This window comes from Muscardinus avellanarius (genome assembly GCF_963383645.1).
Source record: "Muscardinus avellanarius genome assembly, chromosome: 16".
NCBI lineage: Eukaryota > Metazoa > Chordata > Mammalia > Rodentia > Gliridae > Muscardinus > Muscardinus avellanarius.
This window is the reverse complement of record NC_137802.1, coordinates 11,596,653-11,615,560: the sequence shown is the minus strand read 5'-3', so window position 1 is coordinate 11,615,560 and position 18,908 is coordinate 11,596,653. Positions and strand designations below refer to the sequence as shown.

Below are 18,908 nucleotides of genomic sequence, written 5' to 3'. Positions count from 1 at the left end.
TTTATTTGGAAACAGGGTCTCACTAAGTTGCCGAGAGCCTCACTAAGTAGCCGAGGCTGGCTTCGAACCTGTGCGATCCTCCTGTCTCTGCCTCCCAAGAGCTGGGATTACAAGTGTGCGCCACCACGCCCACCTTCTTTTATTTCTAGAAACAGAGTCTCATTAAGTGGCTGAGGGTTTCACAGAGTGACCAAGGCTGACCTGGAACCTAGATCTTCCTGTTTCAGCCTCCCAATTACTGATATCGCAGGCATGCACCACCGGGCCTGGCTTCTTTTTCTTTTTCTTTTTCTTTTGAAACGGGGTCTCACTATTTTGCTGTAGCTGTCCTCGAACCTGGGATCCTCCTGTCTCAGCCTCCCGTGTACTGGGATTACAAGCATGGGCCACTATATCCAGCTTCCAACTGCTCTTAAACTTCGTCAAAATTTCATTTCATGAGCCGTCCACCTTCTCAAATTCCTTTATTCTTCCCTCTCTTATATCTTTACTTCCCTCCTTAAGCATCATAGACGGCATGACCCTAAAGCATCATCCCACCTCCTCTGGCATGGTGTCCACACGGCAAAACCGCCTCCCAAGTGAAACCACCTCTCTTTACTACACACCTGCCCCTCATCAGCTGGATGTGGTTGAAGAGAAACCCCCACAGTGTTAACTAGTTTAGCTTCAGAATTGTAGCCATGAATATCCATTAGACCCTCGACCTCATTAGAAATCCTCCTCCAAGAACCTGGACGCTTTGCTCCTTTGCTTTCTCAAGATAACTGCCTTATCTGTTTTTTCTCTCTCCTCCAACTTCTAGCATCCCTCCTCTCTCTTTTTAATCCCAGCTAACGAGCGCATCTCTTATTTCACTGAGATAATCAGAGTCACCAGAAGGGAATTCTCACATCTGCCTGCCTGGGGGACACGGACAGTTGTGCGCATTCAACCTGCATCCGGTCCCCAAGGCCCACTGCCGCCCCTGTGTCAGTTAATGAACCACCCTCGTGCCTGCCTAAGGCCCCTCGCTCCACATGTGCACAGGGTCCTGTTGTCCCCCATACGCTCAAGGGCTTCCTCCTGGAACTATCTTCTCTCCCTCCTTTTCCTTGTCCCTTCCTCTGTCTGTCTGTCTGTCTGTCTGTCTGTCTGTCTGTCTGTCTCTCTCTCTCTCTCTCTCTCTCTCTCTCATTCGTGTGTGTGTGTGTGTGTGTGTGTGTGTGTGTGTGTGATCTTCCTTTTTCAGCCTCCCATTTACTGATATTGCAGGCATGCACCACCATGCCTGGCTTCTTTTTCTTTTGAAACAGAGTCTCACTCTGTTGCTGAGAGTCTATCTACTTTGCTGTAGCTGTCCTCAAACCTGGGATCCTCCTGTCTCAGCCTCCCATGTACTGAGATATATATATATATATATATATATATATATATATATATATATAGAGAGAGAGAGAGAGAGAGAGATAGAGATCTCTCTATATATAGAGATAGAGATATAGATAGATATAGATAGATATAGATAGATATATAGAGATATATAGAGAGATATCTATATCTCTCTAGATATATAGATAGAGAGAATATATATTTCTCTCTATATATAATATAATATAATATATATATTCTCTCTCTCCTCTCCTTTTACCCAGAAATCATTAATTTCTGGATTTTTACATACAACAGGCTATATTTTCTCTTACCCATATAATCTATTTTTTGGCCCTTGTAGCCCTCTTCATCTATGACCTCCAATTCTCTACACCTCTTTGCAACAAACCTCATCCAAAAAAAATTATGCAAGCTGAGTGTGGTGGGACAGGTCTGTAATCCCGCTTCTTGGGAGGCTGAGACAGGAGAATGACAAAGTTGGAGGCCAGCCTCAGCAATTTAGCAAGACTCTGTTTCAAAATGAAAACTAAAAACGGCTCAGGGTATAGCTTGGAAATTAAATGCCCTGGGCTCAATCCCCAGTACCAAAAGAAAAAAGAAGAAAGAGGGTCAACTATATTGTCATACCTTCCCACTCCATCTCCTTATCTTTCTCAACTCACTTCTGACTACATAAGCAGAGAAGTTCCCACCATAATCGGCACAGACTGACCTCTCCCTCGTGTCTGCTGTCCTTGCTTGTATTTCCTGACGCCTGCTGTGCTGGTTATGATTTACCATGGTGTCTATTATTTTTGCATCCATCCATCCATCCATCTATCTAAGGCCATGCACCTCACAGGTAGGCAAGCCAAGTGTCATGTTGTGTAGTGTGGCCGTAGTCTGTGCCCTTGACCACCACAGAGGGTGTGTCACCGTATCTTCTTACCCCCTGCTAAGCTCTGTGAGCTCACAGATTGTCTTGGGCAAACAAAACTTCAGCACCATGGACAGTGTCTGGTGCATAGCAGGTGTTCAGTAAATAAGGGTGTAGGGGTGTGTGTGTGTGTGTGTGTGTGTGTGTGTGTGTGTGCCTGTTTTCTGGGATGGAACCCAGGGGCATTCTACCTCTGAACTACACCCCCAGCACTATTTTTTATTCTTTTTTTGTGTGTGGTATTGGGGATGGAACTCAGGGGCAGTCTATCTCTGAGCTACACCCCCAGCCCTATTTTTTTATTCTGAGTTGCAAACAAACTCACTAGATGAAACTGGCCATGAGCCCGGATCCTCCCATCTCAGCCTCCCAAATTCTGGGATTACAAGCGTGTGCCAACACACCTAGCTTCATCTGTTTGTTTGTTTGTTTGTTTGTTTGTTTGTTTGTTTATTGGTGGTACTGGGGATGGAACCCTTCTACCTCTGGGCTACACTCCAAGAGTTTTTTAAATTTTATTTGGAAACAGGGTCTCTTAGACCAGTGAGGCTGGTTTTGAACCTACACGATCCTCCTGTCTCCGCCTCCCAAGTATGGGGATTACAAGCGTGCACCACCATGCCCAACCACTTATTTATTTTTGACACTATATCTCGCTAAGTTGCTGAGGGCCTACATTGCTGAGACTGGTCTCAAACCTGCAATCCTCCTGTCTCAGCCTCCCAACTACTGGGATTACAGGCATGTGCCACCACAGCCAGCTAGTAAAGTGAGGGTTTTTAAATATCTGTTGAGTGGCTTTGTGAAACTTGGCTGAGTATCTTCCCTCCTCTTTGAGAGAGCTACTAGGCCACCACATTCATCTTGGAATCGAAGTGAGTCTTTGTCCTTTAAGGGTGAATTTAATTTGGGAGAACAGCTAGCGATTCCGTCGATGTGATTTCCAACATGGGTGATCAAACTGACTGATATTGTTTTTAGGAAACAAATTAGGGCTGGCTCTGAGAACCGGCTTTCCTCCTGGGGCTCATAAGCAGACTGTGAAGACAGAGAATCCCGAGTCCCTTTTAGTGGTGGCAAAACAACCGGGAGAATGAAGTGCCTTGAGGGGGCCGTTCTGCAGAGCAAAGTGTATTTGCAAGTACAACTCCCTGTACATTTTCTTGAAATGATCAGCATCCATTACTCTCTCCTTGTCTTACCCTTTCCTCCCCTCCCTGGGGGCTCCTGGGCCCCTCTGCTTACTCCACCAGCCGAACAGGAAAGAGGTACATCCTTAGGCCCCCAAAAGGAAGAGCAATCCACGCAGTGAGGAACAGATCATTTGTGAGGGGCAGGATCACGTGACCCCACATCTCCAAACACAGTGGCTGGGACACAGAGGGTGTGGAGCTCGCTCTGGAAGCATCCCAGCTTCTGAGAGCCCCGGGTGGGGACAGGACAGGAGGAGAGGGAGTCTGTGTGTGCCTTCCTTCCAAGGAGCCCGCAGTTCAGGCAAGGCAGGGAACTAAGCCAGAGCCTATCTCTACGGTGCAACAAGGCACATGCCGGCTCTTTGGGTCTGTTCTGAGCAGCCTTAGATCATGGAAAACAACCAAAACACGGTCTCCGTCATTTCAAGAACACTTGTAATGTAACCAAGATGGATTCCTTATTCATTAATACTGTTTGCAAGCATAATACAACGTATGCTGCTTTAAGGCAAAGAGAGAGAGAGAGGGAGGTAAAAGATAAATGGATGGATGATAGGTAGGTAAGTAGATATAGATAGATAGATAGATAGATGATAGATAGATAGATAGATAGATAGATAGTTCTCCCTGGGAAGCAAGCCAGCCAGTTCATGCACCAAGTAGCTCGCTGACTGTGTGGGGCCTCGGGTCAGGTGAGCTGTGGGTCTAGTCCTGGGTCTTCAAGGCTGACCTCAGCCAGTGCTCAGCCAGTACTGAGGACTTGCTCAACAGCTCTCTGCAGAGCTGCACGGGCCTCCTCGTCATCGCGGATTGGCATAGCAAGATGGCCAGGCCCCCTGGCAGAAGCAGCTGCGGGTTTTCAGTCTTAGGCACTGACATTGAGGGTCCTCAGGTTGCTAAGGACTCCGTGTGGTTGTCAAGGTGCTCTGGTCAGTGGGCCATGTACCTGCACATTGCCTATTAAGTCTTGGATGGTGTACCTTGAGCCTGGTGCCTGTGTGTGGCCCCTGATTCCCTGGGTGGGCTGTACCATGCCCGTGTGTGCTGTAGGACTCAGGCTTGCACACTGAACATCAGGCTGGAGTGAGGTGAGCCACGCCCAGCTGTGCTTGGGGAGTTTAATCTCTCTTTAACTTTAATGGAGCCCTTTATTAGAAAGCAATGCGGTCCAGACACGTTCCCACCATGTGTGTGTTTAACATGGCTTCCATCTGAGTCCCCCGGCACCTTCTTCCAGTTTTACCTTCTCTTTCTGGTTAGATGCTGGATGCAGTCATGGGTCAGTGCCCAGGGGCGTAGGTTCTAAAAACAGAACCAGCCAGGCATGGTGGTGCGTGCTTATAATCTCAGTACTTGGGAGTTTGAAACAGGAGAATCACAGGTTCAAAGCCAGCCTCAGCAACTCAGTGTAAGCAACTCAGCAAACTCTGTTTCCAAATAAAAAATAAAATAGATCTGGGGGTATAGCCTGGAGGTAGAAGGCCCATGGATTCCATCCCCAGGACCATAAAATAAGTAAATAAACACAGAATCAGAACAGAGTTCAAACCCTAAGTGTTAGCCAAGTACGGTGGCACACACCTGTAATCCCAGTACCTAGGAGGCTGAGACAGGAAGGTTGCAGGTTCAAGGCCAGCCTCGGCAATTTAGCAAGACTCTGTCTTAAAATAAAAATAAATAGGGCTGGGTGGTATTTCTTAGAGGTAGAATGCCCTTGAGGTGAATCTCCAGTGCCAAAAAAAAGAGATCTTGTATCTACCAAATATTGCCTGGGGTGTTTCAGCAAGGGTACTTCACTGCCCACTCCTCAATTTTTTGTGTGTGTGGTACTGGGGATGGAACCCAGGGGCATCCTACCTTCGAGCTGCACCCCCAGCCCTATTTTTTATTCTTTATTTTGAAACCAGGTCTCACTGAGTTGCAAAGGGCCTAAGTAGCTGAGGCTGTTCTCAAGCCACGTCTCAGCCTCCCAAATGCTGGGATTACAAGCATGCGCCACCACGCCTGGCTCACACCTCAATTTTCTCATCTGGAAATTGAGGAAAATAAGAATGTCTACGTCATCGGCTTGCTGCCACCCCTGTGAAATGAGTTGCACTGAGCAAAGCAGCCAGTCGCATCCCATCTCTTCTCTTTCTGCGGTGGCTTCCTCTCCTCCTCAGTGGTACCACGCGGGCCCCTCCGATTTCCTCCACCACCTCAGCACATACTTGGGCTGCTGCTTCTCAAAGCCTCAGACGGGATCTTTTCTCCTGCTTTTGGCAAAATCTCCATTCAACTTGTTCTTTAAACCTGGAGTAAATTCAACCTGCACTTTCTTTCCCTTAGAATCTCTTAGTCGTCATTAACGGCACAGAACTTCAGATGTACTACTTTTGCGCCTGAAGTGTCTTACTAGTCTTCCTTGGAGTGTATGTGCATGGGCGTGCATGCGTGCATGCATGTGTGTGCGCACGCGCGCGCGTGTGTATGTGTGTGTGTGTGGTCTTCAATAAATCAGCTTTTCTAGTCCCATCTTCAGGTTTTGTTTTTAGTCTCCCAGAAATTCAGTCATTGGACCGCCTTGGTTTTCTGGCCCAGGAGCCCTTTAGAATATTGATTTCCTCTTTAAATTATTTATTTATTTATTTATTTATTTATTTATTTATTTCGTGGTACTGGGGATGGAACCCAGGGACATTCTACCTCCAGCCCTGTTTTTTATTCTTTGCTTTGAAACAGGGTCTCACTGAGTTGCAAAGGGCCTAAGTAGCTGAGGCTGTCCTCAAACTGCGATCCTCCTGCCTCTGCCTCCCAAATGCCAGGATGACGGACAGGCACCACCACACCCGATTAAATGTTGCTAAAATGCACAGCCCTTTGCCCCTGGTCAGAGGTTGCCGATAAACCCCCAGCTGATGGTCGCAGACTCAACCGTCTCTCTTTGGAAACTCCAGCGCTGATGATGAGGCACCCATTGAGGTCTTGCATAGCATGGGCCATGCCAAGCTGAGAGCGAGGCGGGGGGGTTGGACTCCAGCTCTTCCTTCACGGTTTCCTCTGACCTCCACGGATCCATTCCCACCTCACCTTGCCTGGATCAGGAGAGGGGGCTGGGGTACCCTAGCCCCATAGTTTCTCTTTTCACAAAGGAGACACAAGGCAAACAATCCCTTGCATGGAGCATAATGAGTAACGATGCACATTTCCCCCAAATGAGATGCTGATAGGAAGCATATGTTGTTCTGTTTCAATTTAATAAAACTTTATTGGATATGTTCAATGCGCTGGCCCTGTAATGAATACAAAATGAGCAGACGCGCTCTGTAGAAGTCTGGAAATGATGGTTTAATAAGAGAGCGAGAGACGTGAGAAGCTGGCTGATAAAGACAGAGTGTAAGCATTGCAGCTAAATACTTAAAATGAAATCACAAGAGGAGCTCAATGCGGGTCAATAAATAATTTCCGAATATTTGGGTGAATAAATTTTAACTACATGAAATTCAGTGAAATGTCATTTTAAGCCTTAAAATGTTCTGTCTATCTAGAACATCTTAAAGAAAAGTAAAAGGAGCCAGGCATCACGGCACACATCTGTCATCCCAGAACTTGGGAGGCTGAGACAGGAGAACCACAGGTTTGAGGCCAGCCTCAGCAACTTAGTAAGACCATTTTAAAATTTAAAAAATAATAAAATCAGGCTGTTGTTGTAACTCAGGGGGAAGAATGCTCTTGGGCTCAATTCTCCATACTACCCCACCCCCCCCAAAACAAAAGAAAGAACAGAAAGGAGGGAAGGAAAAAAGAAAGGACAAAATGTGAAAAATTGGAGGGTAACTAAAAACATACATAAAAGGACCTTGCAAATTAAGAAACTCACTTAAATGAAAAAGCAGGCAAAGGACATGAGTAAAATTTTACAAAAGAAGCTGGGCCTGGTGGCCCACACTTGTATCCTCGTGCTCAGGAGGCTGAGACAAGGTCTGTGGACAGCCTCAGCTACCTAGTGAGGCCCTCTGCAACTCAGTGAGACCCTGTTTCAAAATAAAAGACAAAAAATAGAGCTGGGTATGTAGCTCAGAGGTCAGAGGTAGAATATCCCTGGGTTCAATCCGCAATACTGGGAAAAAAAAAGAAAAGAAAATTCACAAAAGAAAAAAGATAGGATGACTAATGACCATGAAAAATATCCAGTTTCCTAGAAAACAAGTGAATAAAAATAGAAAGCATATTTTCGGTCATTAAATTGGCAAAGATTTGGCTGGGTGTGGTGGCGCACGCTTGTAATCCCTGCGCTTGGGAGGCGGAGACAGGAGGATCACGCTGGTTCGGAGCCAGCCTCGCTGGCTTAAGAGACCCTGTTTCCAAATAAAAAAATATAAAATAGGTCTGGGAGTGTAGCCCGGAGATAAAGGGGCTTCCAGGAACCCCAGTACCACCAAAAAAAAAAAAAAAAAATTGGCAAAGATGTGTGTGTGTGTGTGTGTGTGTGTGTGTGTGTGTGTGTGTTTAAGGTTGGGTGCTCGGCCATCCCTACTAGTTGGGGTTGCTTATGCCAAGGTTTTCTTCCCAATAGTAGACTCATTTCAAAGGAGAGACAGGGTAAGGAAGACCCATAGATGGCTTATTTATGCTAATTGTGACCAAGTCATCAGTACATGCAAGAAATTTGCAGTCGTAAGAAAATTTAGACTAAAGAAACTCACTACGAACCCTGTAACCTCACACTCACTCAATTTGTGATCTTATCAAACCTCACCCACCACAACTACTCCTCAGCCTTCAAACTGAGGTTAGCTGGACTTCCGGCTGCCCCCGCCCCATCGCTGAATTTGTGTTTTCTGGCTACATAAAGCATTGTCTTTGAGGCAATGGAGATTGAGTGTCAGCAGGACACGTAAACACTGCTTTTCTCAGTCGCCATCTTCCCGGAAGTCTAGCAGTTCTAATTATAATATCATCACCACAATACAGGGAATAGGACTAGAATCTGTGTGATTCAATCTCAAATGTTTTTTTCTGCTCACTCTGCCCCAAGGCTATCTGAACTCACGTTCTTTTTGTCCCAAATCCTGAATTCACTGACTTAACATTCTAAATCAGCGAATACTACCCAATCAATTCTGACCCTCCGATATATGACAGCTTCACCTTTTGATCAGTTTTACCTAAGAATGGTACAAATTGGTATCAGTATTTGAGGGGAGGGCTTATTATATATCAAAAGCCATACAATTTTCTTTTTTACTTTGCAGTACTGGGAGTGGAACCCAGGGGCATTATACCTCCGAGCTACACCCCCAGCCCTATTTTTTAGTCTCTTTATTTTTTGAAACAGGGTCTCACTGGGTTGCGAAGGGCCTCGCTGAGTAGCTGAGGCTGTTCACGAGCTGCAGTCCTCCTGTCTCAGCCTCCCGAATGCCACACAGTTTTCTTACTGTTTGACTCAGTAATTTTACTCCTAGGAACTTATCCCAAGGAAATACGTAAACTAAACAACGTATCGTATTATTTTTAACTGGAAAATGTTGCAAACAATCTCAACATCCATCATTAAACTATTGCAAGTAAGCAATTCATTCTGTTTTTATGATCAATACCTCAAACACATGGTTCACGCTATATGACCTTGCTCTACCACTTTTTGGTATATATCCACAAGAACTAAAAAAAAATTAAAATACTATAGTGATACACGGATGCCCACGTTTATGGCAGCAACATCCGTAGTAGCCGAATTATTGAACCAGCCTAGGTGTTCTTCAACCAATGAATAGATCAAGAAAATGTGCCGTATGAACAGAATGGGGCTTTATTCAGCCATAAAGCAGATCAAATTTATGTCATTTGCAAACGTTAGATGCAACCGGAGAACATTACATTTAGCAAAATAAGCCAGAATCAGCCAGGTGTGGTGGCACAGGCCTGTAATCTCTGTACTTGGGAGGCGGAGACAGGAGGATTGCAAGTCTGAAGACAGCCTCAGCAAGTAGTGAGCCTTGGATCAACCTAGCGAGATGTTGTTATTTCAAATAAGAAATAAAATCGGGCTGGGAGTGTAGCTCAGAGGTAGAATGCCTCTGGAGTCAATCCCCAGTACCATGCACACACATACACACACAAAAAGACAGAGTGAGAAAGTCAAAGTCAAGGGTTGTACGTTTTCTCTCATATGTGAAAGTTAGGGAGAAAAAGAGCCTCGTAAAAATAGAAAGGAGGCCAGTCCGGGAATAAAGGGAGTCAGGGAGAGAGAGGAGAGGAGGGCACTGAAGACACTGAGAGAGAAACCGATCTATGCCTGTTGAAGTGTCGCGATGAATCCCACTCTTGTGCGTTAATTGTTATGCACCAAAAATTTTTTTTAAAAAAGCATAGTTAAGCAAATTGTTTAATGACAGAGGGAAATAATCTCAGTATATTGCTAAATTTTAAAAAATGGTTTCAAAGGTCCATGTTCAATAAAAGGCAAATCCCATTTTTAAAAATCTACAGAGTAGGAATATATTGACTTTTTAGGTAAAATAAATGCATACACACACACACACACACACACACACACACACACACACACAGATTTATAGTCCATGGTAGAAAAATCAAAGGCCGTATAATTAATGTCAATTATTTTTGACAATTATGTCAGTTAGGTTTATTGCTAGACAACAGAACTGTGTGTGTGGTTTTTTTCTCCGAAGTTCATACATTTTGTGTGACAAAAAGCCATTGTTTTTAAGGTGAAAAAGGAAAGGAAAGCCAGGTGTGACGGCGCAGATCTGTAATCCCAGTACTTGGGAAGGTGAGCCAGGAGGAGCACAGGTTCAAGGCCAGCCTCAGCAACTTAGTGAGGCCCTCAGCAATTTAGAGAGACTGTTTCAAAAGAAAAAGTAAAATAGGCTGGGGGTGTAGCTCAAAGATAAAATGCCATTCAGTTCAATCCCTAGTGAAGGAAGGAAGGAAGGAAAGGGAAGGAAAGGGAAGGGAAGAGGGGAGGGAAGAGGAGCTATTTTTATGAATATTGTAGCACCCTGTAAATCATGATCTGCTGGGGGCTTAAGCAGAGGCTGGCGGTGTCTCTTGGCAGACCTTCTTGGTGGGGGGGGCGGCAGCTGAGGAGTGCTTCCCTGTGTGGGGGTGCACCGAGACCAGGGAGACCTGGAATGTTCCCCTTGCTGAGGTGGCCAGCTGGGCACTGCCAGTGCCAGGAGCGAGGCCGTGCAGGGGAGACTCCAGCAGCAAGTGCGCAGACATCCTGCAGTCAATGAGAGTCAGCCAGCTTCTGTTACGGAGCATCGGAGCATCGCTGCTCAGGAAGGATTACAGGAGGGCGGGAGGGCAGCGTTGCCAGGACTCACTCTCTCTCTCTCTCTCTCTCTCTCTCTCTCTCTCTATATATATATATATATATATATATATTTATATATATATATATATTTTTTTTTTTTTGTGGTACTGGGGGTGGAACCCAGAGGCGGACTATACTTCCAGACCTTTTTTATATTTTATTTGGAAACAGGATCTCGCTAAGTTGCTAAGAGCCTCACTCAGTAGCTGAGGCTGGCTTCCAACCCGTGCGATCCTCCTGTCTCAGCCTCCCAAGCGCGGGGATTACAAGCGTGCGCCACCACGCCCGGCAGGACTCTCTCTTCTTACAGGGCCTACTGGAATTGTCCTCCTTTTGTGTCTGTGCGTGGGTGCTGGGGATAGAACTTAGGGCTACACCTCAGAGCTACACCCCCAGCTCTATATTTTTTAAACCTTTTTTTTTGAAACAGGGTCTCACTAAGTTGCAGAGGGCCATTAAGTAGCTGAGACTGGCCGAGCACCCACGATCCTCCTGTCTCAGCCTCCCAGGGACTGGGATTACAAGTATGTGCCACCTTGCCTGGCTCCCTTCAGCCTTCTCGATCTTTATTTTCATCTAATAGTATTCTTTTCAGTTTTCTCTTTGGCCTGTTTCTTCTGTGCCCGGATCACACCTTGGTGAGGCAAAGTGAAGCCAGGGTTAGCTGGGCGTGGTGGCGCACGCTTGTAATCCCCGCACTTGGGAGGCTGAGACAGGAGGATCGCACGGGTTCGAAGCCAGCCTCAGCTACTTAGTGAGGCTCTCAGCAACTTAGTAAGACCCTGTTTCCAAATAAAATATAAAATAGGTCTGGGAGTATAGCCCGGAGGTAGAAAAGCTCCTGGGTTCCATCCCCCAGTACCACTAAAAAAGAAAAAAAAGCGAAGCCAGGGTTGACCCAGGAGAAGAGGAGAGGAATCCGGGGCCTCTCCCCTTGCCCCTGGCTGATGCCCCCCGTCCTGCTCGCCTGCCCGCCGCCCCGCCAGGAGCACTTCCACTGATCTCCATCTTCCTGTGTCCCCAGAGTGCTGGCTTCAGACAAAGCAATAGTAACAGCAACTCCAGTTCACCTGGGAAAGAGGGCAAGGCCGGCTTTGGGGACAATCTAAGGTTTCCCAGAGCCAACAATGGTGGCACCTGCCTGTCATCCAGTATTTGGGAGACTGAGACAGGAGGACCACAGGTTCAAGGCCAGCCTCAGCAATTTAGTGAGACCTTCAGCAACTTAGGGAGATCCCGTTTCACAATGAAAAATAAAAAGGGCTGGGAGTGTAGTTCAGAAATAGAACGCCCCTGGGTTCCATCCCCAGTAGCCCAAGAAAAGGAAAGGCTGGGCGTGGCTGAATATGCTTGTAATCCCAGTACTTAGGAAGCTGAGACAGGAAGATCGCGGGTTTGTGGGCAGCCTCTACTACTTAATGAGATCCTCGGGAATTTAGTGAGACCCTGTTTCAAAAAAATACCAAGAAGCTGGGTATGGGGGTGCACCTTTGTAATCCCAGCATTCGGGAGGCTGAGACAGGAGGATTGTGGTTCGTGGATAGCCTCAGCTACTTAGTGAGGCCCTTTGCAACTCAATAAGACCCCGTTTCAAAATAAAGAATAAAAGCTGGGTGTGGTGGCGCACGCTTGTAATCCCTGCGCTTGGGAGGCTGAGACAGGAGGATCGCGCAGGTTCAAAGCCAGCCTCAGCTACTTAGGCTCTCAGCAACTTAGTGAGACCCTGTTTCCAGATAGAAATGTAAAAATAGGTCTGGGAGTGTAGCCCGAGGGTAGAAGGGCTTCCAGGAACCCCAGTACCACCAAAATAATAATAATAATAATAATAATAATAATAATAATAATAATAATTAATAATAATAATAACTAAAAAAAATAGGTCTGGGAGTATAGCCCGGAGGTAGAAAGCCTCTGGGTTCCACCCCCAGTACCACCTAAAAAATAAAAAATAAATAAAAATAAAGAATAAAAAATAGGGTTGTGGTTGTTGCTCGGAGGTAGAATGCCCCAGGGTTCCATTCCCCAATAGTGCACAAATAAATAAATAAGAGAGGAAGGCAAGGAGGAAGGAAAGTGTCCCAGAGGTCAGCCCCTGATGTGCCTCCAGGAAGGCCCGGCTCCCATGGAGGCCGTCCTCCCCACACGCTCCTCCTCCTCAGCTGCCGCATCAGCCGCATCTTGGAGTCTCCGCGGGGAAACGCCCTGCTGGTCGGCGTGGGCGGGAGCGGCAAGCAGAGCCTGACGCGGCTGGCCGCCTTCATCAGCTCCATGGACGTCTTCCAGATCACGCTGCGCAAAGGCTACCAGATCCCTGACTTCAAGGTACAGAGGCCGCCAGGAGGAGGCTCAGCCTCCCTCCAACCTCCAAGGCTCCCCACCACCCTTCCTCAGCTCTGCGGTTCCCCTGCCCGGAATCGCCCCTTAACTCTCGTTGTTCTTAATTTCTGGGATGGTAACACCAGGGGCTCATTTCTCTTTCGACTTAGCCTGAGAAGAGCGGCCTTTCCGACGTCGGCCTCTACAAGACCCCAGCCTCCTTCTTGACCTGCCTCAGCTCTTCCTTAGATCTCTACCCACTTCAGCATTGCCGCTTGCTGGCAGCTCTAGTGAGCTTTGGAGGAATTCCAACAGTCAGCCCGAGCTTTATGAGAATTTCTTTTTCTTTTTGGGGATACCTGGGATTAGAGCTAGGAGCATTCTACCAGTGAGCTCCACAGCCGGCCCTATTTCATTTTTTTATTTTGATACAGGGTCTCTCTACGTTGCTGAGGCTGGCTGCCAACCTTGCATCCTCTTGTCTCAGCCTCCCAAGTAGTGGGAATCTGAATAAAAATTCATATTTTTTGCAGTGCTAGAAATGAAACCCAGGGACATTCTCCCTCCAAGCTACACCCCCAGCCCTAATTTTTTCTTATTTAGTTTTTGAAACAGTGTCTCACTGAGTCACGAAGGGCCTACCTAAGGAGTTCAGGCTGTCCATGAACCATGATCCTCCGGTCTTTGCCTCCCGAATGCTGGGATTCAAGCACGTGCCACCACACCTGGCTCCATTTCTAAAGAGTGGGTTGGCAACCTTCACAAAACAAAGACCTTCCTCGCAGACATCCTGACGTCCTTCATTCCTGCAGGTGGACCTGGCTGGCCTGTGTCTGAAAGCCGGTGTAAAGAATATGAGCACAGTGTTTCTCTTGACCGATGCCCAGGTGGCCGATGAGAGGTTCCTCGTGCTCGTCAACGATCTCCTGGCATCTGGTAAGAGATGATTTGCACCTGAGTATCTCTAATAGAATTGCAGTCATCTGGATCAGAGATGCTGAGGCATACACCTGGGGGAGAAACCCCACACAGGGAAGGACTGGTCCATGAAAGCCCTTCCCAGGTTGGTACTGGGGCAGCCCTGCTGGCTCTTAGATCGGACAATAATCTTGAGGCTCTCTTAGTAGGATGAGATCTGATTATGGGATAATGAGCAGATTCAGAGCCTAGAGACCTGTTTAGCCCAAAGAGAAGGTGCTGTTTCCTCTCTATGCCCCTCACAAAGAGAATATAGAATGTGTGTAGGATTTGGGGTAAGTTAGGCTCTGGCAGGAAGATAGATCAAATGGTAGATTTGTTCCCATTCTTCTGAGGATTCTCCATACTATTTTCCAAAGTGGTTGCACTAATTTGCAATCCCACCAACAATGTCTTAGAGTTCCCACTTCTCCACATCCTCGCCAGCATCTGTTGTTGTTTGTGTTTTGAATGATGGCCATTCTAGTTGGAGTTAGGTGAAATCTCAGGGTAGTTTTGATTTGCATGTCTCTGATTGCCAGTGATGCTGAGCATTTTTTCATGCATTTATTGGCCATTTAAATTTCTTCTTTTGTGAAGTGTCTATTTAGTTCGCTTGCCCATTTTGTTATTGGATGCTTTGGTTTCTTAGTGTTAAGTTTCTTGAGTTCTCTGTATATTCTAGATATTAGTCCTCTATCGGAGGTGTAGGTGGCAAAAAATCTTCTCCCATTCTGTTGGCTCTCGATTGAGGTACTTGACAGTTTCCTTTGCCGAACAGAAGCTCTTCAGTTTCATGCAATCCCACGTATTGATTCACCTTTTAATTTGTTGTGCCTTTGGGGTCTTGGGGGTTAAATCAGTGATGTGTACATGTATGTACACACAAGTTTTTTACCCCAATATGATGTATGAATATAATGCACCAATAAAAAAATTTTAAAAATAAAATAAAAAGACTAAAAAAAAGAGATAATATGAACATACAATAGTTACACAGTAGGATGCAATTGAGTTACCAGCTCAAATGACCACAGATTCAGATCCTTGAGGAAGCAGGAACAGATTTAGAATACCTCCACAGAGTTTTCTTTGGTCCCCAGTGACCCTGACAGTGGTTGTCTAATGCCCTGTGACACTCTATGCGATATTAGACTCCTTTGAAAAGCTCAACTCTTGTTACTTTTTGTCCTTTTCTATGTAGTAATTCAGGACTTATGCCAATCATTCCAAAAAATTATATAAATATAAACTTTATGCACACATATTAATATAAGACTATAGAATGTATAAATAAGTCAATATAGTGCATAAGTTATGCATTTACATACATGTCAGTGTATTTATATCAATTAAAAGGAGAGCATGCATCCGGGCATAGTGGTACCCACCTGTAATCCCATTACTTGGGAGGCTGAGACGGGAGGGTCACGGGTTCAAGGCCAGCCTCAGCAACGTAGTGAGGCCTTCAGCAATTTAGGAGACACCGTTTAAAAAAATAATAATAATAAGGGTATGTTGCTCAGAGGTAGAATGCCCTTTAGTTCAATCCTCAACACCATAAAAAAGAGGGGGACATTCTTTTCTGACTCTTAAACCAAATGTAACATTGGCAAAACCATCCCTTAGCCTGGCGTGGTGGCGCACGCTTGTAATCCCAGTACTTAGGAGGCTGAGACAGGAGGATCATAGGGTCGAAGCCAGCTTCAGATACTTAGGCCCTCCACAACTTAGTTAGACTCTGTTCCAAAATAAAGACTAAAAAATAGGACTGGGGGTATAGCTCAGAGATAGAATGCCCCTGAGTTAAAAAAAAAAAAGGAAAAAAAAAAACCTCTAGCCAGGCATGGTGGTACATTCTTATAATCCCAGCATTCAGGATGCTGAGACCAGAGGATTGTGGTTAGCGGACAGGACAGCCTCAACTACTTAGCGAGGCCCTTCGCGACTCAGTGTCCCTGGTCCAAACCATGTACTAGCAGGATTTGTGAGCAGCCTTCATCTTAAGTGTAGAGGATCTGCGTCCCCAGTATTTTACTGTGCTTGTTCCCACTCATATTTCTTTCTCAGACTTGTCTGTTAAAATTAGCTTTATATCCAGAAGTTTAGCTGAGCTCTGTGATGTACAACTGTTATCCCATTACACTGGAGGCTAAGACAGGAGGATTGTGGTTAGTGGACAGCCTCAGCTACTTAGCGAGATGTACAACTGTTATCCCATTACACTGGAGGCTGAGACAGGAGGATCACGGGTCTAAGCTCAGCCTCAGCAACTTAGCAAGCCCCTAAGCGAGTTAGCAAAGCCCTGTTTCAAAATAAAAATAAAAAGTCTTGTGGTATAGATCAGAGGTTGAATGCCCCAAGAATGCAATTCCCAGTACCAAAAATAATTCTATATCCAGGATTTTTCCTTTTTCTTCTTTTTATTATTTTTTTTCTTGCAGTACTGGGGATGGAACCAGGGGCATTCTACCTCCAAGATACACCCCAGCCCTAGTTTTTATTCTTTATTTTGAAACAGGGTCTCACTGAGTTGCAAAGAGCCTCGCTAAGTAGCTGAGACTGTCTGCGAACCGCAATCCTCCTGTGTCAGCCTCCCAAATGCTGGGATTACAAGTGTGCGCCACCACGCCTGGCTTATATCCAGGATTTTTCTTACCAACTCTTATACTTTTTCTACCCTGATACAATAATTTTTCCCCTTTCCTAATTACTATCTTTGACCTCTCATCACCATAGTGTTTAACCTACAGCTTTTATTTTATTACTTTATTAAATAAAGAGGGATCCAATTGGCCTTCCACCCTAAAGCTCTCCTGCAGCCAAATGTCTAGAACAACCTGAGAAAGTAAAATTGTGCTTCCTGAGATGTATAGCTTTGGAGACATAAGGCCCGCTGCCAGCCTCGATTCGTATTTGAGCAGGCTTCCATCCAGCCAGGTCACCTTCTCCTAACAGAAAGCCTGAGACGCTGAAGTCGTTATTGGACTTTTGCCAATGAAGTTTTATTCCTCAATTAAGTCTTTAATTTTTCATTTAGAAGACAACTTGTCTCAAGTGCACATGAATTTCCGAAACCTGGCCTAGTGAAAACATAACGCAAGTAGCCCGCTTCAAAGTCACAGAGCTTCAGACTTACGGATTCCTTGAAAGGCTTCCATGCCCAAAAATAGCAAATCTGCACAGGTATATTAGGGATACAGTTAAGAGTGACACTTTTGTCTTCTAATCACCCCCCTCAACCTTTTTGTTAACTTGATTATTTCAACAGAGAGGACTGGAGCATGTCTTGGTTCTAATTTTCCATACCAAATAAATAATTTCTCGCTAGAAAGTAACCGACTTGGCTGGGCATGGTGGAGCACACCTAAAATCCTAGTACTTGGGAGACTGAGACAGGAGGAATGCATGTTCGAGGCCAGCCTAAGCAATTTAATGAGACTCTCAGCACCTTAGGGAGACCCTGTTTCAAAATTTCTAAAAGTATCCAGGCCTGGTGGCTCAAGCTTGTAATCCCCGCGCTTGGGAGGCAGAGACAGGAGGATCGCGCCAGTTCGAAGCCAGCCTCGCTGGCTTAAGAGACCCTGTTTCCAAATAAAAAATATAAAATAGGTCTGGGAATGTAACCTGGAGGTAGAAGGGTTCCATCCCCAGCACCACCAAAAATAAATAAATAAATAAATAAATAAATAAATAAATAAATAAATAAATATAAATAAAATGAGGCTGGGAGTATAGTTCAGAGGTAGAACACCCCTGGGTTCAACCTCCAGTTAAAAAATTTTTAAAAAAATGAAGACAGTAACTGCCAGTCTAGTTATTCCTCAAAATCTAACCTCCCGAATATTCTAGTGGAGGTTGTTATTATTAACATTGTTGTTGTTGTTGTTGTTGTTGTTGTTGTTGTTGTTATTATTATTCTTATATTTTTATACTGGAGATTGAACTCAAGGGCATTCTACCTCTGGGCTACATTCCCAACCCTTTATTTATTTATTTATTTATTTATTTATTCATATTTGAAAGAGCATCTTGCTGAGTTGCTGGGGCTGGACTCCAACCTGTGATCCTTCTGTCTCCACCTCCCAAGTATTAATTAGGATTACAGACGTGTTGCCACACTGACCCAGGCACTGATTTTATAGGTAAGACCTATCAAAGCTATAATTTATTTAGTAATTCCTAACTGAATGCAGGATAAAACCCAAGCCCCACTGGTATAGCTAAAAAATGCCTTTGACCTATGCGCTTCCTCCCCACCCCTATCCACCTTGTACTCGTGGGATTAGAATTGGCCTGAGTGATTCAGAATTTTCTCATTCCCCAAAGTAACATGCTGTGCTGTTTCTGGGTGTTCTTATTCAGGAAACTAACTCCTCTTGGACCTCCTTTTCTTTTCTTTCTTGGTCTAGATTAACTTCTCCCCACGTAAGAAGACTTGATTGTCTTTAGTGTTTTTTCTCGGCTTACCTCTATCAATCCACTGTTTCTCCTAGAAACCGCCACCCCTAGGAAAGGTCCCCTGCACATTCCTAAAGCGCTCGATGGCCCTGCATTGTCACCATTGTATTGAAACAAGACCGTGTTTCACAAGTTTACAAAAGGCAAAGACTATGTTGTCTGTTGTTGGTAAATTTCATGTTGTTAAGTAACCCAGCAATACAAAAACAGAGTGATTCAATACCTACCACTCAGCTTGGGAAATAAAACAAAGCTGATAAAACTATAACCATCTGCAGCGGCTATATTCTTTCATCGTTTATATTGTCAGTATTTAACACATCTCTCGGCCCATACTTGACATTCAGGAGGTCTTCCTTAATCTAAGAAG

The 18,908-nt window shown here is 45.2% G+C and overlaps 1 protein-coding gene across 1 annotated transcript in view; it reads left to right on the top strand.

Moving 5' to 3' along the window:
- The window catches only part of DNAH9 (dynein axonemal heavy chain 9), a gene marked incomplete at both ends in the record, with an annotated part of 402,526 nt that overhangs the window by 253,921 nt on the left and 129,697 nt on the right, over nt 1-18,908 (top strand). The window contains 2 exons of the mRNA XM_080712788.1: nt 12,964-13,126; nt 13,933-14,056. Of these exons, the coding sequence (XP_080568914.1) occupies nt 12,964-13,126; nt 13,933-14,056 (287 nt within the window). The remainder of the gene's footprint in view (nt 1-12,963; nt 13,127-13,932; nt 14,057-18,908) is intronic.